Raw genomic sequence first — 27925 nt, 5'->3', positions numbered from 1 at the left:
GGAGTTGACTTCACACAGAAAATCAAGAGGAACTATGAGAGATATTTAGGAGAAGTTCAGCCACTGTGTAGAACTCGGAGTAGAGCCGCCGCTCCTTTGCGTTGAAAGGAGCCAGTTGAGGTGGTACGGGCATCTAGTAAGGATGCCCCCTGGGCGCCTCCCTAGGGAGGTGTTCCAGGCACGTCCAGCTGGGAGGAGGCCTTGGGGAAGACCCAGGACTAGGATGAGGGATTGTATCTCCACACTGGCCTGGGAACGCCTCGGGATCCCCCAGTTAGAGCTGGTTAATGTGGCCCGGGTAAGGGAAGTTTGGTGTCCCCTGCTAAAGCTGCTGCCCCCGCGACCAGACCCCGGATAAGAGGCTGAAGATGAGATGAGATGAGATGTTTCTGTTTGTCTTTATTCTTTATTTCATCATGTTTCAGACAAAAAAACAACAAATAGACAACGACAGAACAAGACAAAATGTCATACACAGGGGTACCATAACAAAAAAAATAAAAACATTAAGGAAATATAAGTAAGGATTTACAAATTTCAATAGTTTTCATTGCTATTTCTAAGTCCATGTAATGTATATAACGAACATAATATCCAATATCTATGTCAGGACAATGTTGCTGCATGTCTGCTGTGAAATAAGGGACTATTTGAGGAGGCGGAAACACAAAACACACGTGACTCCAGCTGTTGTTTCCCGCCTGTATTCGTAATGGTTTATTCAGTACCCGGAAACAGCAGCGGAGTGACAGCTCGCTCCTGCAGAAAGCTCAGTTTGCGCTGCGTGAGGACAAAGTGCCTGAGAAGGAAACACCTTTACTGCGACTGAATCAGATGTTGAGCAGGCTGCTGCGGCTGGTGCGTCACGACCGCACACTTTTAGGTGTTTTTGGATGAGAAACACCTCGAGTTGCACAACTAAAGACCCGAAGTCCGCCGGCTGGCTCTCTGCTGTCGCCTCCTGTTCAGCACTAGAAAGTTCCGCCGTCTGGAAAGGCAGGTAATGACAAAATAGTCCCATTATGACGTTAATATTATTAGTGTTAATACTAGAGGGGGTGTGCACGACCACCTGCAGAGTGGAGCATGTGCATCTTTAAAGGGAAAAGCCTGGTATTGTATTTACTTATTCTGTTTACCTCACGTGACACTGCTCAGTCTGAGGAATAAGGCTTTTTTTTTATAAATTAAAAAAAATATATATATTTATGGCTTTAATTCACACTATACTATTATAAATGATTGGGAGATGCACAGGTTCAAAAATATAATAAAATAATCTAATAAAAATATAAATTATTAAATTAAAATTAATTCTTAATTTAATTTAAATTAATTTCATGTATAATTGTATTAATTTTTTGTAAATCATGTTCTTAAATAAAGTTAAAAAGTGTCACTGAGTTTTATAACTTTAAGGGTTTTGACATACAAAATAAATTCATGGTGAAATATATAAAAAAAAAGATTTCATTTTTATATACTTGGATTTGTGAATGTGACATTTTTCATGAGCATGGAGGAGGTTGTTGACAAGACAGTCATCTTTGGTATTGACCATAACAAGTCCGCAAACAAAGTCTTTTTGAGAATCGAAGTTCAGAAATGTCATGCAGATCAAGCCAAAACACCTCAGAATAAACCTGTGAATGTTCTCATTTGTCCAGGTCGTCGTTATCCTCAAAGCACTTTCAGTCAAAAGCAACTGGACTTGGTTAATTGTCTAGGACATGGGTGTCAAACCGATCCAGTAAAGGGCCGTGTGGCTGCAGGTTTTCATTCCAACCAAGCAAGAACACAGCCACACGGCCCTTTACTGGATCAGTTTGACACCCATGTCCTCTCATCCAAGAGGTGCGCATCTGGACCAGTCCCAGCCTGGTCAGACGCGTACATGAAGTGATGAAGCCTCTTGGATGAGAGGTGAAGCGTCTTCCAAGACAAACAACCAAGTCCAGTTGCTTTTGACTCAAATTGCTTTGAGGACCTCAGAATAAATGCACTGCAAGAATAAATGGGCAGTAGTTTCAATATTATCACAGAAGACACATTTGTTGGTTTAAATACCAAATCCTTGTTGTAACAATGAAGTTGTTCTCTCTGTATCCTGTCTAGTTTAAAGCCCCCCCCCCCCGTCCAGTCCGTAATATGTGTTTGTTTATTGTTGTTTCACTTGGATGTGTGAGCTTCACTGTGCAGAGTTTGACACCGTAACACTGTTTTTACATTTAAGCCAGCTGCTGAAGAGGGAAAGTTTCTCTGTGCTCACCTTTTAAATCTGAGCAGGATTTGTGACATCACAACTCTTGTGAAAGCCAATCACGGTTCAATATTCAGCGTACACAAGTGTGACGCATAGAGCCTCCACAGGGCTTGACTTCAAAGTGGTTGAAGAACATTTTAGTCTATAATTTTAAAACCGTTCCCAAGTTTATTGTGTGGTATTTGACCCGTACAACCCTTTCCAGGTCAAATATACAGAGAGTGGAGACATCTTTTGTCCTGTAATGTTTTTGAAATAAGACAAATTTGCATAGTCATAGATTCTGGATTTTTCAGTGAGACAGAGGGTGCAGATGAAATATTATCTCGGTCATCTAAGTTGCTGATGAATGACACGTGTGGTAACGTTTTCTCCTGTTGCGTTTAATTGTAGCACGAGTAATAAAAGTTAGCTAAGTCTACTGTAGTTTGACACTAATCAAAGAGTCATTTTCCATGAACTTTCAATGGAATATTGTACTGAAACAAACGCAGATTTCGTTTTAATTATTAAAGCACGAACAGCGAGAAAGTATTTAGAAAGAGAAAGAGAGAGTGAATTAAGTGTATGAACTACACTGGAGTGACGACCGCTCGGTGAACGTTCATCGGCAGGTCCCCTAACTTAAATGTCTGTATCATCACTACACTGCATTTACAAACGCAGACTATAACTCCTAATTAGAATAGCGATGTCGGGTCTAGTAGCGTTTTGCCGTAGTTGAGCAGCTTTAGGGGAGCAGACCGGGTGCTGTTCATCTGCCCGTGCTGCAGTGTAAATGCATTATTGAATCCATAACACAGACATGGTTTTTTGGGGGGGTTTGCACTGTACAACCCTGTCCAGGTGAAACATACAGAGAGTGGAGACAGCTTTTGTCCTGTAATGTTTTTGAAATAAGAAGAATTTGCATATTTATAGATTCTGGATTTCTCAGTGAGACGGAGCGTGCAGATGAAATATTATCTAGGTCATCTAAGTCTAAGTCTAATATCAGACATTTTATAAATATTCTACAAAGAATATTTCCTAAAACATATCTGAAGGGGATCTTTATCATAACAGGATCTGGTAATGTTTTGTACTAGTGATAGATACATCGACCCGGCCAATGTTATCGGCCGATATTTGCGGTTTTAAGGTGTATCGGCATCGGCTGCTGCGTTCGCTGATAGTTTTTTCCCGCCGTTATTTACAGACAGGCGTCCAAAGGCAGCTCTATGTTGCTGCAGCCCTTAGCAGGGGACCCCAGACTTCCCTTTCCCGGGCCACATTAACCAGCTCTAACTGGGGGATCCTGAGGCGTTCCCAGGCCAGTGTGGAGATATAATCTCTCCACCTGGTCCTGGGTCTTCCCCGAGGCCTCCTCCCAGCTGGACGTGCCTGGAACACCTCCCTAGGAAGGCGCCCAGGGGGCATCCTTACTAGATGCCCGAACCACCTCAACTGGCTCCTTTCAACGCAAAGGAGCAGCGGCTCTACTCCGAGTTCCTCACGGATGGTTGAACTAAGGGAGACTCCTGCTACCCTCCTGAGAAAACCCATTTCGGCCGCTTGTACCCGTGACCTCGTTCTTTCGGTCATGACCCTCAATTGTCAAATCTGTAGTTAACTTTCTTCTGGTCTGTTCATCAGTGAATTATATCACTTTCAGCAACAGGAGACATACTCTGCTTGCACTGCAGTAAACTGACTTCTACGTAATGAAAGGAGCCGACCTACTGTATGTGAGTCAGTGTGTGTTTTTCAAAATGATGGGATGGTTTTCGTGTGTAATGAGGTTTTGGTTCCAGCAGGTGCCAGTGTCGCCTCACTGTTATAGCTCCTCTGTGACCTACGTCCGTTTAGTTTTTTTAGGCTTAAATTCACATCCAAAAGTGGTTATTTTTCCCCCTAAAAATCAGGATTCGTTCACAAATAGTTCACACGTAGACACGCTGTTGTGTCCTCAACAACAGGCTTTGCTAACAGTCGAGGTAATGCCCCTCCTTTTTAAAGGTGAAGACTTTTGTGTTTCCTAAAGGCTCTTTCTGTAACCAAGACTGACCCTTTTGATGAGTTGACAGACAACTAAAACCCAACTTTAAAAACAATTTTCAGGGTTCATACAAAGTCTTGGAAGTTTGGAAAATACCTAATTTGAACCATTATGTTTTCAAGGTTATGAAAATGCTTGATTTTTCAATCTAATCTGCACAATCACTCATGTAACCCAAATGTCTTTTTAACCTTTGACAATGAAACAATCCCCCGATGTGATGAGAGAGTCTCATGAGTGGATTTCTTTGGTTTACGTTTCTTAAAAGTGCTTAATTTTACTCTTAAAAAACTTTACCAACCCTGTATTTTGATAAACGGTTCATCGTTAAAGGCATTTATCAAACATTCGCTGGTTCCAGCTGCTTAAATGTGAACATTTGTGACTTTTCCCTGTTTTATATCATAAATATGTTTATTAATAAATATTGGGCGTGACACAACAAGAATATTTTACATTTTACGGTTGACTAATCAAAAAATGAGTTAGCAGATTAATTGATGAGCTTTAGATGACTTTAATGAACTGGACAGCCTTTATATTTATATTGCTGTTGCTAAATAGGGGGCGACTGTGGATCCGTCAGTGGGTCGTCCTCTATTTGAGAGATCAGCGGTTTGATCCCCAGCTCCCCCGGTCCACATGTTGAAGTGTCCTTGGGCAAGACACTGAACCCCGAATTACTCCCCGTGCTGCGCATGGCTGTGTGAATGTGGTGTGAATGGTTACATTAGGTTAGATGTAGATGTCCACTGGGGTGTGAATGGGCTAATGTGACAAATAGTGTGAAAGCGCCTGAGTCTGAGTAGTCAGAAGACTAGAAAAGCCATATATATAAGACCAAGTCCATGCTATAGTTTCACTGTGTCTAGTATTATAAGTAGCTTATGTTATGATACTATCGTGATATGTACAGTGACTCTGCGATAGCCGATACATTGCAAGACAATCATCCAAGAGACATTACGATATCTTTGCAACTGAAGGAGAAAAAAAATGCCCCATAAAAGACAATAAGCAGGATTATGTATTTATTCAGTGCATTGTGGTGTCAGTTTCACAGGAACTGCGATGAAACAAAGTGCATAAAGTCTCAGTTTAGTCAAATATTCTCTATTCTACAGATGGGCGCTCCTTCGTTTGAAAGAATTTTGAACGTCATGTGGGTGGATGAAAGTTATATGTGCATCATTTATTTACTGTATGTTTGCATAACATTAGATTTTTACACAGCCATATTTAGCATTAAAAAAAATAGTTATTGGAGGCGTTTGTGACATTTGCTTAGCTACGTTGCCAGATCTGGTGAGAGTTTGATGCTGAGGCAGAAACAAACAAAGTTAATTTTTATTTTTAACACTTTTCTTGTCCATCTGATGCCGTTTTAGATTCAAAATGCTCAGGAGGGATGCGGCTTTTCTAAAATGGGTTAAACATGTATTTCAGTGACTATGGGACAAAGGGAGCGATCATAATCTGTGTTCACGTTCACTTTTCTCCCGTTGGAATCAATACACTCCTAAAGAGGCGTGACCGTGACGAATCACACACTACACAGAAACAGGAAGCTCACACACACACACACACACACACACACACACACACACACACACACACACACACACACACACACACACACACACACACACACACACACACACACACACACACACACACACACACACACACACACACACACACACACACACACACACACACACACACACACACACACACACACACACACACACGTCCAGGTCCCTGTGTGCCATCAATCCAGTGCAAAATAGACATGGACTGGCAAAAGGCCGAACCGCCAGAAAGCAGAACAGTTCTGGTTAAAATGCGAGAATACAACAATGCTTCACTAAAATCATTTATATCAGTGTAAATGAAGTTTACAGAAAACTAATACATTAATGCAAAAAATACTCATTTCCCTCTTTTAATAAAAAATGGCGATATTGTGTGCCAGTGTATCGATAATGTATCGCAAGAGAAAGTAATACAACATGTTGCCGTATCGATATTTTGTCCCACCCTAATTGTGGTCGTACAAATTACATTACATCCCATTATTGGTAGATTGGTGTTTAATTTAGGGCTGGTAAGCACCCTGAGGAGTAACAGGACAAGAGACATTAACCATCGACCCACTGGGCAGAATTAGCTCTCCGCCACCCACCTCCCGCTCTGTGTGGGCAAACAAAATACTAACACAAATTAGGACTCGCTGCTTTGTGTCAATTGAGAGTCCAACAAAGATGCTACACAGAGTGATATGTCATTAGTGAGCAGGTGGGGAAGGACGACACGGAGCTGTTGCCTCTCCAGCTAAGTAATTAAGAGGTTTCCATGGCGACCGGGCTGCCCGTTGCCATCCCTGTGTCGCAGAGAGGGGGAGGACGGTGACGGGGCAGAGGAGATCAAAGTCGACTGTCCTCAATTCTGCTGTAAGTGGAGGGTTAAATGCTGGGGTTGCAGGAGAAAAGCCCCTCATTAAAGTTAACCAAATCTCCTTTAGGACACAGCTGACATGTTACTCCAGAGGCACCTGGTAAACATTATTAACACTCAACACTCGAGAGAAAGTACGCAAGACTGTCCACAGGCTCAGGGGGCTGCTGTTGACAGTGAGTGAGGATCTGATTTTGGATGCTTCAGCTCTTTTTTTAGTACTTTAGGAAACATAACGTTAACATAATGACAAATGTAAACTGAATTACAGCTGGATTAAGTGGATCATTGTACAGAGTTAGTTAGTTTATTTTATTTCCTAAAACACCTCTTTAAGTATTGTGAAAGATTAGATGAGTCAATCGACAGAAAATGAATCAATAACAACTTTAATATTTGATTTTTTTTAAGTTTATCAAAGCAAAAATGCCAAAAAAAATCTGTGGTTGCAGCTTCTCAACTATTATTTGTTGCTTTTCCTCTGTTTTTATTTTATTTTAAACTGTACAATTTGTTTTTAAAGTCACCTTGGGCTTTAAAAACAAATTATAATACCCATTTTTCACTTCTTTTTTTACAGAACAAAGTTTCATTGGCTCTTTTTAAATTTTCTTTTTTACATTTGAATCTTTTCTCGTGGCGTTTTTGCCTTTTCTTGGACAGATGACGGTGAAGAGGCAAACTGGAAAAGATGAGAGAGAGGCCTGACATGCAACAAAGGTTATTTGGCATGTTCTGTAACCATTCGTCTGCCAAGAGTTTCATTCATTTAAAAGAAAAAAGCAAGTTATTTCCAACCAGGGGTGCAAATCAACCTGAAAGAAGTTTGAAAATAAACTTATTATTACATACACAACTTATTTAAAGAAAGTAGGTCATGTATTATTGCATTTCTTTCTCATCTTTGAAATTCTGTTCTGTTTTTTTTTTCTACCTCACGTTGTTGTAGTGTTTCAGACCGTACGTCAAAGACAAACTGCTGTTGCGTTTTGTTGTCTTGAGACAAACTTTCTTCCTGCTGCTCTTCGCTGGTGTTTGGTTTTTGGTCCCAGCCTCTTAAAGTTGTGAAAGGATTATCCATGAGCCTGACTTTTTTTTAAGCGGGGGGTGGGGGTAACGGTGAGCACCGAGGTGTGCCCACTGTTGCAGGACTGTCCTAATTAGATAACTGTAACCCTCATAAGAGCAGCGACACTCCTGGTGGTCCGGTACTGGGACACACTCTCACACTCTCACACACACACACATACACACACACACACACACACACACACACACACACACACACACACACACACACACACACACACACACACACACACACACACACACACACACACACACACACACACACACACACACACACACACACACACACTTTTGACTGAAGAGAGCTGCGAGAACAAGCAGTGTGTAAAAGGGGCGATTCTCAAATCCTTTTAAAGCCTTTTGTCATTTATGAAGGGATTTATTTGTCATTAAAGAATAATAATAGTACTTGTGGCATAATTAGGGTTTTATCAGATAAAAAAAGTGGACAGTTAAAACACAGAAAAGCAGTTTGATCTCATAAAAATGAACTTTTGTGCACATTTGTTAAGTTTGCCGTGGAAGCGTTTTCTTTTCTCTTGTAACCTGAAAACGTGCTGCTGCGGCTGCTGCCTCCGCCTCACCACAGTTTTCTAGATGTTTATCCTCTTTTCCAAGAGTCGAGTTAAATTCAATTCATAACATCTTACGAAGGAAAACGCGTGTACACATGTTGGTTGTGTGCATGACTTTTTGTGCAAGTGTCACTTTTCCAGATATGATTTGAGGGCATGCTGACATATTGGGTCTGCTGCTACACTGCACCATCTGTGAGACCTTAATAACTGGGCCGGTGATTTATTGCCTGTACTCAGCAGTGTCTTTTTTGAGAGGAGTCCAGACAAAAGCCGAGACCGTCGCCCTCCCGCTGTTTTTAATAGTTCTTAAGGATGTGCAGGGAGAGAGAAAAAACAGCAGTACCGTGGGGGCTTCAGCATTTAAGGAGGCAAAGTGAAAGAAGATTGAGTGGCTAAAATTAAAGGGGTTTGCAGAGTGGGAGATTTTTTACCCGGTTCAAAGGCTTTAAAGCTTGGTCATGATGACACATTTTCTTTAAATGTTGCTGCTATATCCTTTCTTTTTCCTTTCCCTCTCCTCCTCTCCCGTCCCCTCCGGAGGGCGATAAGGTGCTTCTGGAGAACAGCTCTTCTTATCTCCCTGCTGCCCTCTGAGGCAGCCTTGTTTTATGGGTTGTAGCTCTTTTGTTTCCTTGTCCTCTGCCTCTCCCTGATCACTCACACTCATTCCTCATGGAAGTTGTTTGAAGGCCTAGAATAGCTTTGGAAAAGAAGCCCTCCTCCTCCTCTTCTTCTTCTTCTCCTCTGTTCCCTCTTTATTGAATCCCGCCTCCGTACCATTTATCTCTGGACCCCCCTCTCTCCCCTTTTCCCTCAGTTTGAGGGGGCCGTTAGGGGGCATCCTCTTTTCTCTCCCAGCTGGGTTTGTTGACACACAGTCAATCTACGGGTCCCTTTCACCTCTGCCACCCCTCTTTTTAACTCTCACCCCCCCTTACACCCCCCCCCCCCCCCCCCCCAGCTCTACCCTCCGCTTTCCCTGAACAGTAAAGCTGCCACAGCTGTGGACTGTATTAGCATAGCTGCTGAGGAGCACAGGGGGGGTTGCTAAATATATTGCAGCCATTACCTTTTGTTCAACAGTTGACAGTTTTAAAACATATCAGCTTCTCTCTGTGCAAAGGGAGCGAAGAGAAAAGGATGATTTCAGTGTAACAGCTTTTTAAATATGGGACACATAAGATGGAGGGAGAGCAAATCACTGAAAACAAGTCAATATATAATTAGTGCAGTTAGGGGGAAAGGGTGTTATTAAAATATTTTCCATTTTGCACAATTAAAAGTAAGATGTTATGTCTGACATTCAAATGTCTTCTTTGACAAATTCCCCTTTGCACTGACAGCACAGAGGAAACGTGTATTACAGCTCATAAACAGTGATTGATGTTTCATTTGGACTGAATGATTTGTTTTTTTCTTGCTGTCAACAGGTGTTGGAATGAACAGGTCCAGGTCCAGCTGGGATAAAAAATCCTCCCAGCCTCCAGTCACCAGGATGACCCGCAGCTCCAGCTCCCAGACCAGGCACACCGACCCCACAGAGACCCAGGACTCTGGAGCGGGTCCGTATGGAAAACAACGGAGGAAGCAGACAGACTCTGCTTTGGCCCAGGACCTCAGTCAGATGAGTGTGAGCGGACTGGACGGTTTACCTATAAGGTGGGAACGTGTTACAGTAACTTTTACTTCATTATTAATGAATTACATTTTTTTAATGTATTAAGGATTAGGAACATTACAGCAATCAAACATGAGAATATAAATGAGAGCAGGAGGCCACACCGAGCTCAATCAGCGATTAACAAACAAAACATGCCTGTTCATAAATTAACAAACAATTGGACACACATGCAACAACAAAAGGCATCCCAGATACAAATCCCCATGTTGGAATGGAAGAAATGTCGGGTTCAGTATTTGCAGTTTCTTGTCTCAGATCCAATTTGAAACAGGTCAAAGAGTCTGTTTCCAAAAGTCAGGGATCACCAAAGTCTGCAGATTTCATCCTCTGGGGAACACAAAAAAAGAAAGAGACATCTACAGCAGCTTAAATAAATGAGAGGGTAGGATTATTACTGTACATGCATACTAAACTGTAGTAATGCTGTGAGGTGGATGTTAATGTAGGCCTATATGGTAAAAATATAGTGCACAGAATGGCTTGAAAACACATTTTCTCACGCAGAGGGGCATCTTTTAAAAGTTTACCTCAGACCAACATTAAAACCCAAACTCTAAATACTCAGCAGACCTAATGGGCAGTGAAGAAAGATGCAGCCAGTGTGGTGTGCCCCACTTCTTTTTATTATTTTTATAAATTTACTTTACCTACTTTTAGTTTATTTTTCACCTCGCATCATTTTGGCAACTTGCATTGTTGTGTAACGGCTGTGGTTCACTTAAAACATAAAAAAATGCAAAATAAATAAAAATTAAAAAAACAAAACAACAAAAAACCCAAGTTCTTGTCTAGTTAACGTGAGATCTCATGCCAGAAGCTTTGGATATTTGTAACGAAGACGGCGAGCAGGGAGCAATGCTGGAGCGATCAGGATGTTTTTTTTAATCAGTGTCTCTTTTCTCGTCCTGCTCTCCAGTAAAGAAAAGACGTCCAAAGGTAGCTTTGACCCTGTGCAGGCTGGTCAGTCGTCCGGCTCCAGTTCTGTTCAGGGCAGTCCGTCTGCGTTAGCTGCTAAGTCCTCATCCCGGGGCGGTCTAGCCTCTGTGGCTCGGCTGGTGAAGCTTGGCCGCTGTAAGAACGTGGTGGTGGTGGCCGGGGCAGGAATCAGCACAGCCAGCGGCATCCCAGACTTCAGGTTGGTGTTTGTGTGTTATCTTCTCTTGACACCCTCACCTTCATCTTGCTCTTTAGTATTATATGTGCCTTTCTACCTAAAGTTATACCAGTTTAAAACCAGCCCAGGAAAAAAATACGCGCAAGACACTCATTGTTAGCTGTTCTTTAATGAAAGCATCGCCAGAAATGCCCCAAACTGTCTGCATTCCCACACTTTCAGAACTCCAGGAACAGGTCTTTATGCCAACTTGGAGAAGTACAACATCCCTTACCCTGAAGCTATTTTCAACGTTGACTACTTCTCCAACGACCCACAGCCTTTCTTCTCGCTGGCCAAGGCTCTGTATCCTGGCAGCCACCGACCCAACTACATACACTACTTCATCCGCATGCTTCATCACAAAGGCCTGCTGCTCCGAATGTACACCCAGAACATCGACGGGCTGGAGAAACGTGAGTGAGATCTCAAAGGGAACTAAAAAAAGGCTAAATTACGAGCACAAACATGCACAGTAAAATGTAAATCAAAATGCATTCCCACCAGCTGAGTACTTATCTACAAGCAATGAGATGTTAAACGTACATATAACTTAACTTTCCTATACAGTATGTCCCTGAATGCACCACCAGGAGACAAACTGGAGGTGTGCAAAGTTTCTCTTTTTTGTTGTGTAGCTAACCTATCTACTGTGTGTCACCCTATTTTGTTTCCTTTGTTTCCCTTGTTTGCTCTCAACATTTGATATAATATCTGATAACTTTCTTCAGTGTGCGGCATCCCTGATGACAAACTTGTGGAAGCTCACGGTAGTTTTGAGACCGCTTCCTGTCACCTGTGCTACACTGCTTATCCTGCTGAGGAGGCTAAGGTTTGTCTGACCCCATTCTTAAAAAAACATTCAACTTAACACAGTAATTCACTGTATTTGATGACAGATTAATGCTTTCTTTTGTTTGCAGCATGCCATAATGAACGACAACATCCCCATATGCACATTCTGTGCTGCAACAGTCAAACCTGATGTCGTGTTTTTTGGGGAGGACCTTCCTCAAAAGTATTTCCTCCACACTAAAGACTTCCCCAAAGCCGACCTGCTAATCATTATGGGCACATCTTTACAGGTAAACATTTTTAACATCTGAACCCAGTACCTTTAGTGAGGTTCTAGGACATTTTGTGAGCAGGTAAATCTTGTTTCAGATTGAGCCATTTGCCAGCCTGGTAAACACGGTGCGCTCCACCGTACCACGTCTCCTCCTGAACCGACACGCTGTGGGTCCCTTTGAGAAGGTCCCAGCGCGGAGAGGAGACCACATGGAGCTGGGTGACCTGGAGGACACAGTGCGGAGGTTTGCTGAAATGCTGGGCTGGAATGAGGACATTGAGGAGCTGATGAGGAGTCAGGAAACAGTGGTGGGTTCCATTTTAAGCACTAGGCTTTAAAAAAATCTTGTCTCTGGGTTCTTTATTAACTTTAGCTTTTGCAAAATCAAGGTGAGTAAAAGTGGGGAACATATATAAACCCAAGCCAACGGTGAAACTGATTTTAAACCAGCTCTGTGCCGGGGCAGTGTGAACAGATGACGTGTTCGGCTTCTGAGCAGAAGTCTCTACTGATTTAGCATTTCTCTCCTGTAACACTGTCAGACTAATAATGTTTTTTATTGAAAAGTATCAGAATCGATGCAGTAGAGCCAAAGATATCATTTTGTTTTATTTCACAATCTTTTCCTTGGTGCCTACATTACCCATAATGCAACTCAACACCAAGAGATTGGGCGTGTTATGCTGGCAGTGGCTAATGTAACATGAAAAGACAACTTGCCGTCTTCAGCCACAACTGCAGCGGACTCAAGTGACATAACTTGAAGCAATTTATCAGACGCAGCTCTCTCTGGAGCCACAGGCGGCTTTATATAACTCTTTTTTTCACATATGCAGAACTCCCCGACAGACTCTGATGTGTTTTCTTTAACTGCCTCTGGCCTCTATTTTAAAACACTCTCCCTCTCTGCAGAGCATCCCTACGTTGATAAGCAGCCCTCCAACAGCGCCAGAGCCTCCAGGTGGAACGGAGACATCCAGGTCCAGGTCAGGAGGTCAGAGAGCAGCCAGCAGCGGCAGCGAGGAGACGGACTCAGAGACGGACAGCAAGAGCTCTGCATCATCTCTTCTGAGCAACTGACGCTGTTTCATAAATGATGGCACTAGACGGTTAAATGTATACACCCATACTTTTAATGTGGTTATTGTCTGTGTCCAGGTGATCAAATGTGCATCTTACCTCTTCATCTTTAATTCAGTGTGTCATGTTTATGTTATGTTCATATGTAAATCAGTTTATCAAGGTATAAACAGGCGTATTTAAAGCACTTATTAAAGAAGGATCCATTCCGAACTCTAGTAAATATACCTGTATATCTGAAGCCTGTAACTAAAGTCCTTACGTTTCTCCAGCTGTTTTATACATCCCATGTTAGTAAACTTATTAAAGTTTTTTATATCAGCACAACACTGTATTTCAAACAATATTTAATAAAAATAATTGTGTTATTTGCATTTTTCGTGTCATTTTCTTTAATAAGGTTTATGAAGTATGGGTCAGAAAACAACAACTATTCTCATTCTCCAGTTTATTAACGTTTCAGTGGAAGCCTCACTACATAAAACAAATGTGGTGCTATTTACAGTATGTAAATAATGTGCAAAAATAAAACTATTACCATATCATATTCTTTCCAGGTGGGGAAGAGATCAACATGCACTTTTCACAATTTCATCCCAAAGAAAAAGAAGGCATTTACACAGGAGCACAAGAGGAAAAAGTGTGATCTACAGATGCGTGACAAATTTAAAAGGAAAAACCTTAAGAAACGGGAACAAATGGCCACTGAACGGTTTTATATATCTATGACAAGGAGCACTTTAGTTGTTCTGGAGGCTTGTGGGGACTCGTCATCACCTCACTGAGACCCCTAATGTTGGTTTTGCCTGTTTAATTTGTGACCTACCTGTATATCTGACCGCTCAAGGCTTTCCCAGCTGAAACTGACACTCCAGAGGAGTTAAATATTACTTTTATTATGTGTGTGTGTGTGTGTGTGAGAGAGAGAGTGTAGGCAGTAGTGGTGATTTACAGGTCAGGTGAAAAGTGTGCTCATGATTATTCTCTATTAAACGAGTGTCACCTGTAATATCCTGTGTTAATGACCTGTTCTCTGATTAAAGCAGTGTTACGTTTCTCTGGATTGTAATCAGCATTCATTTATTTATTTATTTTTTTAAATATAAACGTATCGAAAACAGGGTTTCAGTCCGGGGGCCAAATCTGTTGTGAAGTCATGATGAACCATGCAGCTTATTTTCAGAACTGGCAGATTTTACACAAAATAAAATTGCACCAACACAAAAAAAAAATTTACTCTGTTTGTACAGACACCGCATTTGTGTATTCGTATAAAATTAGCAAAAAAACATCACTTGATTGATTTAACATCATGCAGATTTGGCAAAAAGTAAATTAGAAAACAATCATTGCAGTTTAAACATTTCTTTTGTCACTTGAGTCCAAAACAAGAAGAAACAATCTGTTTGCTATCACTGGAAAAGGTTGCATCACTTAACTTTAAATTCAAATAAATCCAAAACACCTTTCAGTGACATGACCGTAAACCAACAAGCTCTGTGCTCAGATAGTTTGGTGTGCAGCGTTTATGATCATTTATTACACAACCAAACCGGAGTTAAATCTATCCACGCTGACACGCCTGATTTCTAAATATTCATCACTCTTATGGTCCGTACTGGACAGGCCTCATGATTTTTAACCAACAACATGATTTAAATGTGTGTGTGTGTGTGTGTAATTATAATGTGCACTTGAATCATCTACACATACAGAGTGGACAAAATCATCATGTAGCAGGAAGAAGAAAAAAAAACAAGAAACGTAAAAAAAAAAAAAATTCAAAGTGGAAAAACAAAAGTACAGGCGAAGGAATGATTATTCAGACCCAATGACACTTTTTAACAAACCGTAACAGCGCTTTCAGTGAGATACACATGATCCAGCAAACAATTATATTATTCCTATTATTATTATTTTTTTCAAACTGAGGGAGCGGTAAAATAAATGAGGAAGGTGCAACAGTAACCGGGGAGGCCTCCTATGCGTTATGACGCCACTGCAGAGTCTTTCTGCCACGCATCGAGTCCACTTTAAAAAATGTCTCACTGCTGCGGCAGCGCCTCTAGAGTTTCCTTGGACATGATGAGCTGTGTCCCAGTTCAGGGCTGGATCACCAAAAGTAATATTTCTAGACTGAATAAGTCACAATGGGTCAGCATATTATATAGCATTTAAACTCGACTTGAAATAAACTTACACATAAAGAGAAGTTATATGGAAACATTTAACATTAACCTGATGCGCTATTTTTGCCAGTATTTGTCACACTAAAATATCAAGACTTGTAATGATCGCTCGGGTATCACAAAATCAGTTACCACTATTTAAACTTTAAAGTCAATTTAGAGTGACTTCTGGGTGATAAAAGTTAAAAAGTGGATCCTAAACTCCAGCATTAGCTTAGGTTTCTCCGTCAGAGCAGTCTTGACTATAGATCCACTCATTATAAAGATATCTGCCAATTAAAAGTTTAAGTTATGGAGTATTTGAGTAAAGTGTTTGGGAGGTATCAGTACAACGTGTGGATCTTTTGACTGCTTAGTGCAGCACACTGGTTCAGCCAGCTTTTAGCACCTGACGGACCCACCTTCATGGGCACTTCCCTTCAAATGATCCAGACCTTGATGAAATGGGTCACAGCGTCACGTGTGTTTGTGGCCAAGTGGGCTTAGCCTGGGAAAATGTGGCCTAAATGTGCAGTGCACTAGTCAGAGTCTGATCCTGAGTCCTCGGGTGGATCACATAGAGTTTCTTCAAGAGGCGCTAACGTCCCGTCAGGCCTGACCCCCATTGGTCGGATCACGTTCTGCCTGTGGACACGAAAAGAAAAACATCAGGGATGGAGAGGGGGTCAGATAGGGAGGTAAATTATTATTTCAAATGTAAACAAAACCCAAGTCTGTTCAGGACCCTTTGTATTCACGGACAGTCTTAAGAGGGCTTTCACTTGTACATCTTTACTCTCTTACATCTAGAACTCGAGGACCCTCACTCTACCGCTCCCCCTTCATGGACACTTGCCCCTGTCTGGCCATCCTCTCTCCCTCCCTGCCCTCCTCCCCTCCTCGACTCTGGCAGTTTAATTACAGGATCAGCGCTCAAACTAATCTCCTCAAAGCCACGGCTGCCCCCTTCATCCTAATCCAATTATACCTGCACTGTGTGTCACCACTCCCTCCGAGATGATTTATCACAGAATTATCCACCAAAGATTTTAAAAAGAACCCATTTGCATTCAAATATAAATGACCATGTAATTCCCACTGATTCCCTCCAATTAAATTCAACTTATCCTGGTGAAACTACGGGTCAAGTTCTTTGACAGGAGAACATGGAGGCTCTCGGTGAGGTTAAATATGGAAATATTTCAGCATTCTTTAAAAACATATTTTCAGGGATGAAACCTGCAGAGAGGCATCATCAGTCCGCAGCCTTATCTCCCTGGTTAAAGCCAGCAGGTAAAATGAGGACGAGACAGAGAAAACAAACAAAAACACAAAACATCATCTCTCCCAATTAGCACAAAAAAGCTCCTCTCCTCCTCAGCAGTGACAGAGGACTGGGGGTCTGTGGGTGGGTGGGGTTGCAGAATATGTGCTAATTGGAGGACCAGTTAAGCAGTTAGGGGAGCACATTCTTACAGGGCTCTGACCGATCTCCTTAGAGCCTGTACTGAGGAAGCACCTCTCCGTCATCACCACATCCCCTTTACTGAGGAGCAGAAGAAAGAAGACGCAGCCTTGGAAAGGAATCTTGCTTTTCTGGGCACACGTGCCTCATTACAGCTCACCCCCCTCTTTGGCTTGACAAAGACGAGGTCAGCTTTCTTATGTCTGCACATTTGTTCACCCGTGTCTCTTCCTCCTCGTCCACGTTCCACCCAAATTGCTTTGTTTGGTAGTTGTGCCTCTGTCTCAGTCCACTCCCTGTCTGGCCAATGACTGGCTCCTCAGAATGACAAGAATAAAGTCGGGATACGTGTTTTCGAACACCTGAATGCGGCACATAAAGGAACAGGGACCGACAAGCCGACTGTGTTCCAATTAGGTGATAATTAACGGAGCGGTGGTAATGATGCTGCAGTACCGTGCCGGCTGCTTCCATTTACTCCAGCTGAATGCAGAGGTGTGCTCGAAGTCCGGGCTTAATTGAAGCTGCGGCTAACGGCAAGAGATTCTTCCTTTGATGAATCGGTTGGCAGGGAGTGAGCGCACTGTTACCTTTGTACAGGCATTGTGCTTGACTTACGTTATCCTCTGCTCACTGAGGAAAGGTCAACACAAATACAGCAGGGCTCTTTGCAGAGGAAACAATGAGTAATATGAATAATCTGAGCAGGGGAAGCAACAGTTGTTCAAGCTGAAAAAGTTAATTATGTTGGTCGAGCCGTTGACAAATAATGAGTTGAGTTTCTTTTGCGAGGACTCCTGTGGCATCTGAAGTGTGTTTGGTTAGCAGGATATCTGAACACCTGTGTTGTTGTTTCCACAGAGGTTAAAGCGAGAAACAATGTGTGAGCCTGAAAGGTTGTCCAGGAGGAAAGGTGTACAGTGTGTCGAATTAAATATTATATGAATTTAAAAGTGCTCTATGCTTGAAATCAGGCATGACTCCATTTCCATTAAATAGAGATGCCAGACAGTTAAAAACAGTATAAAACTCTCAAAAACCTGTCAACAGATTTAAATTAAATGTGGTGCAAAGTCCGGCCAAGTGAACATTTGATGAGATACAAGCGCAGAACTAATATTTCTTGACATATCTAAACACTTCCACCATTTTCTCATGAACTACAGCTCTTATTTTTATTTCATGCAAATTCGGATCCTGGTGGAGCCTAAAAATGTCCAAACGCACGACGTCCTCTTGATCAAGGATTTTAAGACATCACCTCTCTACTGTCCACTACCAAACTAAAAGCAAACTTTTTGGTATCAAAATAAAACAAGGCGTTTCTGCAGTTCCTACAAGAAACGGCTCATTTACTCTCTGAGTCCTGTTTAGTTTAGTATATTTACCTTGACAACTTATCAAACATATTGACAAGTTTCTGGGCTTCGTACTCCTTCTGCTCCTCGGTCATCTCTTCGATGGGGTTCGGCATCGGCTCCTCCACGTGACCGGTGATGGGGTTGATGCTGGAACCAGCAGATGAGCAAGTTTAATGTATAGTTTCATTCATGACCAATGCATACACATTAATATATCACGTTGGATTGTCAATGTTTTCTTCTAAGACATATGCAGAGCACTCACAAGGGTTTGGCAGATTTGTATTCCTCTGTGTCTGAGTCTTCATCGTCGGAGTACTGAGTCTCTCCTCTCCCTCCTGCCAGAAGCCTTCGAGCCACCAGGAGTCCTGCTGCGTTTCCATATCCTGTGTACTTCAACAGGTTGTCCACTACAACACAACACCACAAATACACAATGTTGTGAAGTTACATATAAATGTTCATGTGTTACTTAGCAATCATGCAGATGTCAGTGCACTACTTCATCACTAGATTCTCCTATTTTCTCCTCTGATGTGCCACATGATCTGACCACTGCTCACCGCTTTCTTTGCAGAGGACAAAGAGAAACTCTGCAGCGCTCTGCTTCACACCCATGTCCACGTGTGTCATTAGGCGAACCAACTTGTTCCTGGTGGTGGTGCCGATCTCAGGCCTGATCTTCACATCTTTCAGCGGGGGAAGTACCTGAAGGTGCAGACATTAGAAATATCAGATTTATGTCATTATAACCCAGCTCTGATACCTCACAGACAAACACACACATTGCTAATGAGCTATAAAGTAATTTAAATCTGGTTTGGATGCTGTTGAGATTTCAGTACTTTACTCAGACACTTCAGCAGGCAGATGTTGACCTTCAGGATTAAAGAAGCAGCTCAATGCAACAGGGCACCTGAAATGTCACACACTTTATTATTATCTCTTTTAAACTGCTACTGTACCTGAGCTTTGATATATCTGCGGATCTCCCTGTGCTGTCTGGATCCTTCGGTCAAAAGGCTGAGCACCGGAGTCAAACCCTCTTTGTAGTTGGAGCCCTGCTTGGAGTGACATAAACCACAAACACTTCACAAGCTGCACAAACTGGAACAGCTGATATATTATATTAAATATTATATATATGGATAATATTTTGAATAATGAGGTGAAGACAAAAAGGGCGGATGTGAAACTAAATGACATGCATGCATAACGTTTCATGTGTCATTGCGAGTGTATTTTAGTTCTGCTCGGCCGGAGAGCATCCCTGTTTGCTGCTCCAGCACACAGTGTGTTTGATTTATTGTCCCCATACTTTCCACTTTTTTCACGACCAACCCTACAATATTTCATTTACATCGGACAAGAATTAACAATAAACAATTACACCAAATTTTCAAACATTTGACACATTACTAACATCTCCTACCTTGTTTCATTGAAAAAAGTGTTTCTAAGTTCTTCCTACACCATACAGGCGTAAAAAATAAAATGTGTGTTCAGTGATGCATTAAGTAATGAAGATCTACCTTCACCCCTAGAGTCAATTACAACACATGAACATTTACTCCACTGGTATCACTTCACTATACTGTAATATATTTCACCATTGTTAAATGTAATTTCCTGTGTCAGTTCTCTCTGTATTTGCTGCAGAGGATGAACTTTACCTTGTCAATCCTTTTCTCCATGAAGTCTATTAACATCTGGACTGCATCCATGTTTTTACCACCGTATATCTCTAGTCCTCCCTGGACCGGCACGTCGATTAACACGTCCAGGCAGGACACAGGCAGGTTATTCAGCAGGTTGATGGTATGGCTGGAGATAAAACAAGTGAAAAAGATCATTCAGACATGAAAGCTTTGCGACATTTTGCCCAAGACAATTGTTACAAAGTCAAGGGCCCTCATGACAAAGAACAAAATCACAATTTTTTTTTTTTAAATCTACATTTAGGAACAACTGATGAGGAGCTGCCAGATGACCTCAAGGTGCGATCTGGCTCACACGGGAAATGGGCTTTCAAGTGAAGACTGATTCCATTTCCCTCCCATCTTTGCCCAATTGTTTAATCTTCCCAAATCTATGCTGACAGGACAGCAATATAAAGGAAGTAGTTTTATAATGGAAGTGTTGAAGAGATATTTACCACCACCTCAATCCACAGCTGTGTAGTAAGCAGAAAATTCAACCTTCAAAACTGTCAAATTCATCAAGGCTGCCCGTGATTTGAGCTCTAACTAATTAGCAGCTCTGAGGAGACCTGCAGCAGCCAATTAGAGACAAATAATGAGAAAGATTTTGAAGGAGAGGGGAGCTCTGAAAAGACATGAAGCTGGTGTGTGGGAAAGCTGGAGATGGAGGAAAAAGCTTGTTTAAAATGGTGAATACTGCAAGAGCCAAAAATCACATCTCTTCCAATGCACATAACTCACAACTGCAAGGAGGATATAGTGGTGTGCAGCTTCACCTGGAGAGACAATCTCAGTAATGTTGGATGCTAGTGTGTAGAAAAGCACAAACTCACATTCAAACAGTTAGGTCGGTCAATGGGCCAAACTGCCATGACCGGTTCAGCCTCTGACTTGACAGGCCAAGAGAAACATCAGGCTCTTTTACATGACACTGTTTGAACTTCAGTCTATGGCCACAAATTCCTGGCATTCCTGCATTAAATTTCCATGAGAAGAAGATACTGAGCATCTAGAAGCGCCAATGAAACAATCTCTGTTTTTTCCCACGACACTGCAGTCTGCCATCAGACCGGGGGCTGTCAGTCTTAATTTGCAGTGAGCAAACAGCTGCTCGGTGGACACTCATCGCTTATCCTTGTATTAGCATAATATATTATTGCTGACTGGTGGAAGCACTTTGTCAGTCCGTGTGATTTCCTATGCAAATCAGTTTTCAAATGAAGTTTCACAGGTTGCAAAGTGCAGAGCGCCTTCACCCGAAGAAAAGGGTGTAGAATATTAAAAAATATTACACATTTTAAAAAAGGGACACATACTCATTTTCAGCTATTTGCATTTTGGGTTTCTACTTTATGTTTATGTGCTTTGATGTTCAAAAGCACATATTCATATTGTTTTTATACTGTCTGTCTGACTAAACCTGTATTCACCCTCTGCTCTGTTTAAGGGCCTTAAATGGCCTTGGACTTGTACTTATATGGCCTTCCTAGTCTTCTGACTACTCAAGGTGCTTTCACACTACTTGTTACATTCACCCAGTCACACTGACATTCACACAGAGGGCGGTGGACATCTTCATACCATCTAATCTAACCATTCACACCACATTTACACACCCATGCGCAGCACGAGGTTCAGTGTCTTGCCCCAAGACACTTCGACATGTTGAACCACCGATCTCTCAAATGAAGTACGACCCACTCTACCACTGAGCCACAGCCGCCAGCCCCCCTCTCTGATGGGCTTGTGAGAGGAATATAGTGCACCTCTGCAAAGGGTGGAGATACTCAGACTGGAGATGGTATTATAGTATATTCTAATGAGCCTGTGGGTGGAATAGGACGGGGAGCCGAATCTTGATGAATCCCATGTTTTCTGATCGCGACAGTTTGTGGGTTGGTGGGCACTGCAGCAACCCAAATGTATGTGCACAAGACCTCCTACCTGTGTGCTTCCTCTGTTTTGTCCTCCGTCTCAGTCTTCAGCATCAACAGGTGACGCAGGATGCCAGCGATGAGTCGGAACTGGTGGTCGTCTTCCTGTCAAATCAAAAAAGCACCAAAACATGAAGTCCAAGCAGACAGTTTCATTGTTCAGAGGTAAACAACAAAACAATGAGGTAGAAAAATTCTGGAGCTACAAGGACAGGGACCTGGAAGCAAAGCCCTAACTGCAAAAATAGCTGCCTTAAAATGAAATGAGTCCTCACAACATCCAGTTTAAAAAGCCAAAAGAGGAGAGCCTAGAATTAAATAAAAGCTTTTAGTGTAGCTTTAAAAAAGCGGGGGGAAGAGGAAGTTTGGATTTCTACATTGTCAAAGAGGAGGGCAGGATCTAACCTAACTAAAGTTGGTGTTATTAAGACTTACACTTGTCAGATCCAGCCTTTGGGGTCACGTGTCCCCTTCAGTCCAACTTGCATGAAATTTGATAATTTTCAAAAAACAGTTGTAGCTACAAACTATTACATGATAACGACATCAATCACAACCAAATATAACACTGGACATGTGGGTCCAAAAGCATATGTACCAAATAGCGTCCCATTTATTCACAGGATGAGATAACGCATTTTTTGGCCTGTGTGTGTGTGTGTTTGCGTAGCCTATGAAAAAGAGACATTTTGTCACAGTAAGAAAATTAGAGTTGTTAATAATTCTGTTCAGCTGATTGTGGTATTGTATTGTTCATACTGTCTTGGAATAAACTACAGAATCATTCAAACTGGAATCCCTCATCAGCATGGACCATTTCAAAAGCAGGATTAAGGACTTTTTGAAGGGAAGGGATACTCCACATTTTATGTCACATTTACAGACAGTAAATTACTGAGAGGTTCCTCAGAAAAACGTAAACAGGACAGATGGTTAGAGATACACAACATTTGTCTATTGTAGAGAGTCTAATCTGTAATTGAGCTAATGATGAGCCAGAAATATTTCTGGTGGTTCATACTTGATCTACTCCTCAACCCCTCCATACATACTTATAACAACGAGTCAGAGAACAAAGCCAAATTACTTGTGTGTAGCAGACTTACAACACATAACCACAAAACACTCACCTCAGCACCAGCGTCGGACAGCGTGAGGTTGAACAGCGCTTTGAGGGCCTCCATCGTTCGCTCATTGTCCTCTGCAGGCATGGGCAGGGCCTGTGGATCTGGACGGGCAGCTTCATAGGGACCAACCCAGCACACGTCCAGGGTGTGCTCCAGGACCTCTGTCAGTAGTCTCACAGCATGCCGTTCTCTCCTCAAAACCCCTCTCACATCAGGTCTCAGAGCAGACAGCAGGAAGAGAAGGCGCAGTGTGAAGAGGCCCACCTCATGGTGCCATGTGAGGGCCGTACGCAGGCTGGCACACAGGCCGTGAGCCAGCTGCACGTCGACACTAACCTGCTGAGCCGCGGGACTGTTGTACACCACATTGCATAGGCACTTCAAGGCCTCCACCACCACCCTCTCCTCCTCCTCTGTCTGGGTGTCTTCCTGAGAGCTGTTATGGTTGTCATCTCCTTCCTCTCCTGCATTCAGCCTCGCCAGTCCTCCCAGGATCAGCATGCCCTCCCTGGTGGCTACAGGTGCGAGGACACGCTTGTCTCTGGACAGGATGCGGAGTGTCTCCAGACACGTCTTCTGGCAGCTGGGCTGCACCTGCCTCCCGAGGACTGACAACACACTCTGACACAGTTTCTGAAATGATAGTGTGACAAAATTATAGATGGTAACATAAATGTCATCTAATAACCAACTTGCTCTGAAAACTAGTACTTACACTCCGCAGGGTTTCTTCTGTTTGGTCAAAACTGAAGGTGCGGTTGTTCTGAAACAGATAAGAGATGCTCATTGTTTTTTATTCATTCATCAAAAATTAAATCATAGTCAGACGTAAAAATACACAATGTAATTTCAGAGAGCAGAATAAATCACATAAAGTATACATACAACACAAATGGACATCTTGTAATAGAAAACACAGTAAATCACACCACAAAAGGGATAAATTCCTTAAACAATAAGTTGAAATAAATTAAATTAAAGTAAATAAACTGATGTGAATTCTTCAAGGAAGTTCATCAAATACATTCTTGTAACATTAGACTTAAATTTCCCAAAAAAGAGGGAATAAGGGTTGAGAACCTGATAATCTTTGCTTATGAATGAAAAATACTAAACTAAAAACATATGAATAAATAGACTTATCCTTACTTTTATCATAGTGACATATTACAAGATGCTCATTGTGGACACCGAACAATGCAGCATGAAATGTCACATACAGATATTAAACTTATTATCAATAAACCCGGATATAAATCTTCCCCTCATACCTCTAATAAGCAGCTAAATATGCTAATATTGCTGTATAAAATGGCTTGTAGCATTATTAGCACTACGTTTGCGTTTTAAACAACATACCACGGTCTTGTTTGCTTCTTCAAATGTGTTGGTGTGATGTGTTAAATGAAGCAACATTAAAAAAATCATATGAAAGTGTCAACATCGAGGCTGTTAGGGTGTTTAGCTCCATTCAAAGCTAACTGTTTAGCTAGCTAGCTTAGCGTTAGCACCGCAGGTTTGTTGTGGTTGCACAGCCGCAGAGACTTACCTCTCCATTATACTGCAGCAGAAGCTTCTCGATGTCCTCTTCGTTGGCAGTGTCGAGCTGTGATAAGATAGTGTTTAAATCCATGATGGATATCTGAAGATGGAGCAGAGTTAGCTTGGGTGAGACGTGACCTGACGCTACATGTAGCTAACAGGCTAACTGTTAGCTCAGGTCTGCTGCTGTCAACAGGGAAACTCCCCTGACTGCTCTCTGCTCTAGCACTAATGTGATGTGCAGATTTATGAAAAATGAATCATAATACAATATAATAATAATATATTTGATATATGTATAATATCACATTGTGATTATAATGCATGTAAATAAATAAAGAATAATAATACCACATAAATATACTCAGCTTTAACTACTTTCTATACAAATTACTCATAATAAAAAAATGATTTTATATGCAACATGATTACACAATAAATAGTAATATTAATAATGATAAAATATATAATATTATATTGGATATATATAATATCACATTGTGATTATAATTCATTTAAATAAATAATAATAAGCATACCACATAAATATACTCATCCTTTACTGGTCTGAATCCTTTTGATTTGATTTATTGATTTTTATTTTTTATTTTAAACATGTAAAAAATAAAACACAAAAGGTCATACAGAAAATAATTATATTACACAACTAGAAAGCATAGCATCTAATTTGATTCTATACAAATTACTACTAATAAGGAAAGTATTTATATACAGCAGGATTATAATATAAACTATAATAATAATGCTAAAATATATAATATTATATTTGATGTGTCTGATATCACATTGTGATTATAATGCATGCTATAATAATAATAATAATAATAACAATAATAATAATAAGCATACCACATAAATATACTCAGCTTTCTGTCTGAATTCTTTCGATTTGATTTATTGATTTACATTTTTTATTTTAAACATGTAAAAAATAAAACATAAATGGTCATACAGAAAATAATTATATTACACAACTATACAAATTATTAATATGAAGATACAAAGTTTATAATATAAATAATAATGTGTAAGAAAAATAATAATAAGAAAACCTTTACCTTTATTGTGATCTCAATTATGATAGCTATCAGAATCAGCATGCAGGTAAAATATGTGTAATAAAATATATGTATAATATCACATATATATTGTGATTATATTGCATGATATATGGGCGGTTGTGGCTCAGAGGTAGAGTGGGTATGGGTGAAAGCCACTATATAAGTACAAGTCCATTTATAGATAATAATTTAACGATTTTTGTGCAATGGTTATATTTCTGTGTTGTTGTCCTTATTCTGCATTGTATTGTACTGTATTTTGTTCGTTTGTTGTTGGTTTTTTTGCATTTTTTTAAATTGATTTTTGCAGACTAGAACACAGAAACAGGTAAAACACATCTGCTTGTATTTTGTTTTTGTACTTTATGGACTGAAATAAAATCAAATTTAATTTAATATGGCAAGAGTTTTTAAATGTTCTTGACAGGAAACATACAAAGAAAATATAACTTGTATCCAACATGAGAATGATATGGTATTAAAGTTCCCTGTTGTGGAAAATGATGGAGACGATTTAAAAGTAATTAACCCGTCACAGAGTAATAATAAGAAGGTTCTGTCACAGGTGTCAGTATCCACAGTCGCTCTAGTGTCAAAATGCCTTCGTATTTAAAATACCCACCTACATATTTTTCTTCTTGTGTTACCGAGTCAGGAGTAGTCTCGGTGAAACGGACGATGGACTATAAGAAGCTTTTTATTCATGTAGAAAAGTTACATACTTTTCTGAATTTAAAAAAATGTGAATATACTGTTTATTATTATTATTATTGTCTTTATTTGACAGACTCAGTGTCCAGATATAAAAGACAAACACATAAATTACACCTATTTAGTGTGCTAAAGGTTAAAATACATACATATGTTGTATATATAATCTTTATTTCTTTATGTGGCACACAAGAAATTTGTTTATCTAAGGAAGATTTCACTAATTTTGCCAAATATGTTTATTTTATAACTACGGACACGTGTAACCTTTTGAAAATGCATCAATCCACGTCCGCCTCCCCCTCAAATCTTCAGTTAATGTTTGATGTTGCAAAAGAAAAAACCTTTTCTGAAGTCGTCTGAGCTGATTGTTACTTCTACACAAGAACACAAGAAATTTGTGCCACATAGAGAAATAAAGATTATATTTGACTGAAGTGTTGCCAGTGGTGTTATTGTAACTTCTGTGAGTTTGTGTCACGTAGATCCGTCTTTACAGAGACAAAACAACACAGTTGAGCCACTTGTGTGACTCTGCAGAAAATCTACCTCTTAATGACTTACTGTTGAATCAGTGCCACTTTTCATTCCCGCAGAGGACATTTCCAGAGGACATTTCCTTATTACAGCAGCAAAGTGGATGCAAACATAGAAGAAGCATCAATAAGAAACAATAAATTCTAGAAAATCCTGATCATCAAATGGGATCAGGATGTATACGGTCTGCAGCTGCTCATTAACAACCTCCAGGGTTTGAAACCTTGTTTGCATGTTTACTTTTTTTGTCCGTGTAATCTTCAAGCAGCTGTCCAAAGAATAAACAGGCGATAACTGTGAGTGTAGATGTTTCCCTCCTAATAAATGTTTATGACCATGGATATTATTTTATTATGGAAAAGAATGAAGGTGTATTTCTGTGTATAGAGACTGCGTACGGCTTATTTTTAAGTGAAAAAGGAGGTAATTGTTGTAACAACTGTATGAAAAGTGTCTTGCGTGTAAGAGATGAGAGCTACTGGTCATGCAGCACGTTTCTCACACCTGACAGTGATGTACCCGTGCACGCACACAGGATTACCAATCTGAAATCTTCAGCAGATATTGATATTGACACTCAGGTCAGATGATTAAACCACAGTAGTGGGGCGCCATTTTTTTCTCTGCATTCAAAGTCTGGGTTGAGAATCCTGCAGGATTTCAGAGAGACATGACACAGAGGATCTATGTTCCAATAAATACAAACCTCGGCAGGGGTTAGAGGTCAAAGGTTAAGGGACTGAGGTGCAATGACCCCAGCACAGCAGGACATTCTCTCCATACAAATGTAATTCTTTCTGCAGTGTGGCCCTTGTGCGGCTCCCCCGGCCCCCCCACCGTGTTGTCACTGCATGGCGAGAGAAGGAACAATCAGCTCAGACGACTTCAGA

General features: G+C 40.9%; 2 protein-coding genes across 3 annotated transcripts; one reads left to right on the top strand and one right to left on the bottom strand.

Annotated features, from left to right (window-relative positions):
• Positions 1–897: 897 nt before the first annotated feature.
• On the top strand, positions 898–13664 carry LOC310949653 (NAD-dependent protein deacetylase sirtuin-3). The gene is made up of 8 exons (XM_083917154.1): positions 898–1000; positions 9856–10084; positions 11023–11241; positions 11443–11675; positions 11991–12091; positions 12183–12344; positions 12424–12636; positions 13241–13664. The coding sequence occupies exons 2-8, from the start codon at positions 9864–9866 to the stop codon at positions 13406–13408; spliced, it is 1317 nt and encodes a 438-aa protein (XP_083773280.1). The 5' UTR covers positions 898–1000; positions 9856–9863; the 3' UTR covers positions 13409–13664.
• Positions 13665–13921: 257 nt separating this feature from the next.
• Positions 13922–24843, bottom strand: ric8b (RIC8 guanine nucleotide exchange factor B). 2 transcript variants are annotated; one of them, XM_083917366.1, is made up of 10 exons: positions 24713–24843; positions 23879–23926; positions 23167–23796; positions 22047–22141; positions 20076–20226; positions 19368–19466; positions 18966–19110; positions 18668–18812; positions 18430–18549; positions 13922–16221 (listed from the first exon to the last, which is right to left on the bottom strand). In XM_083917366.1, exons 1-10 carry the CDS (start codon positions 24794–24796, stop codon positions 16116–16118), a joined length of 1623 nt encoding a protein of 540 aa, XP_083773492.1. In that variant the 5' UTR covers positions 24797–24843; the 3' UTR covers positions 13922–16115. The 2 variants fall into 2 exon arrangements, with proteins under 2 accessions (XP_083773492.1, XP_083773493.1); XM_083917367.1 differs by having other exon boundaries at positions 19368–19463.
• Positions 24844–27925: the final 3082 nt, after the last annotated feature.

This window comes from Echiichthys vipera (genome assembly GCF_963691815.1).
Source record: "Echiichthys vipera genome assembly, chromosome: 7".
NCBI lineage: Eukaryota > Metazoa > Chordata > Actinopteri > Perciformes > Trachinidae > Echiichthys > Echiichthys vipera.
This window is presented reverse-complemented; position numbering and strand designations above follow the sequence as displayed.

What these genes read in the sequence shown, in the direction of transcription:
- LOC310949653 (XM_083917154.1), top strand. Translation starts at nt 9,864, where the DNA reads ATGAACAGGTCCAGGTCCAGCTGGGATAAAAAATCCTCCCAGCCTCCA. An exon ending in CTGGACGGTTTACCTATAAG is followed by an intron (nt 10,085 to 11,022) that starts GTGGGAACGTGT and finishes CCTGCTCTCCAG; the next exon opens with TAAAGAAAAGACGTCCAAAG. An exon ending in TGAGGAGTCAGGAAACAGTG is followed by an intron (nt 12,637 to 13,240) that starts GTGGGTTCCATT and finishes CCCTCTCTGCAG; the next exon opens with AGCATCCCTACGTTGATAAG.
- ric8b (XM_083917366.1), bottom strand. Translation starts at nt 24,796, where the DNA reads ATGGATTTAAACACTATCTTATCACAGCTCGACACTGCCAACGAAGAG. An exon ending in TGTCCGACGCTGGTGCTGAG is followed by an intron (nt 22,142 to 23,166) that starts GTGAGTGTTTTG and finishes TTGATTTGACAG; the next exon opens with GAAGACGACCACCAGTTCCG. An exon ending in GCAGATATATCAAAGCTCAG is followed by an intron (nt 19,111 to 19,367) that starts GTACAGTAGCAG and finishes CTGCACCTTCAG; the next exon opens with GTACTTCCCCCGCTGAAAGA.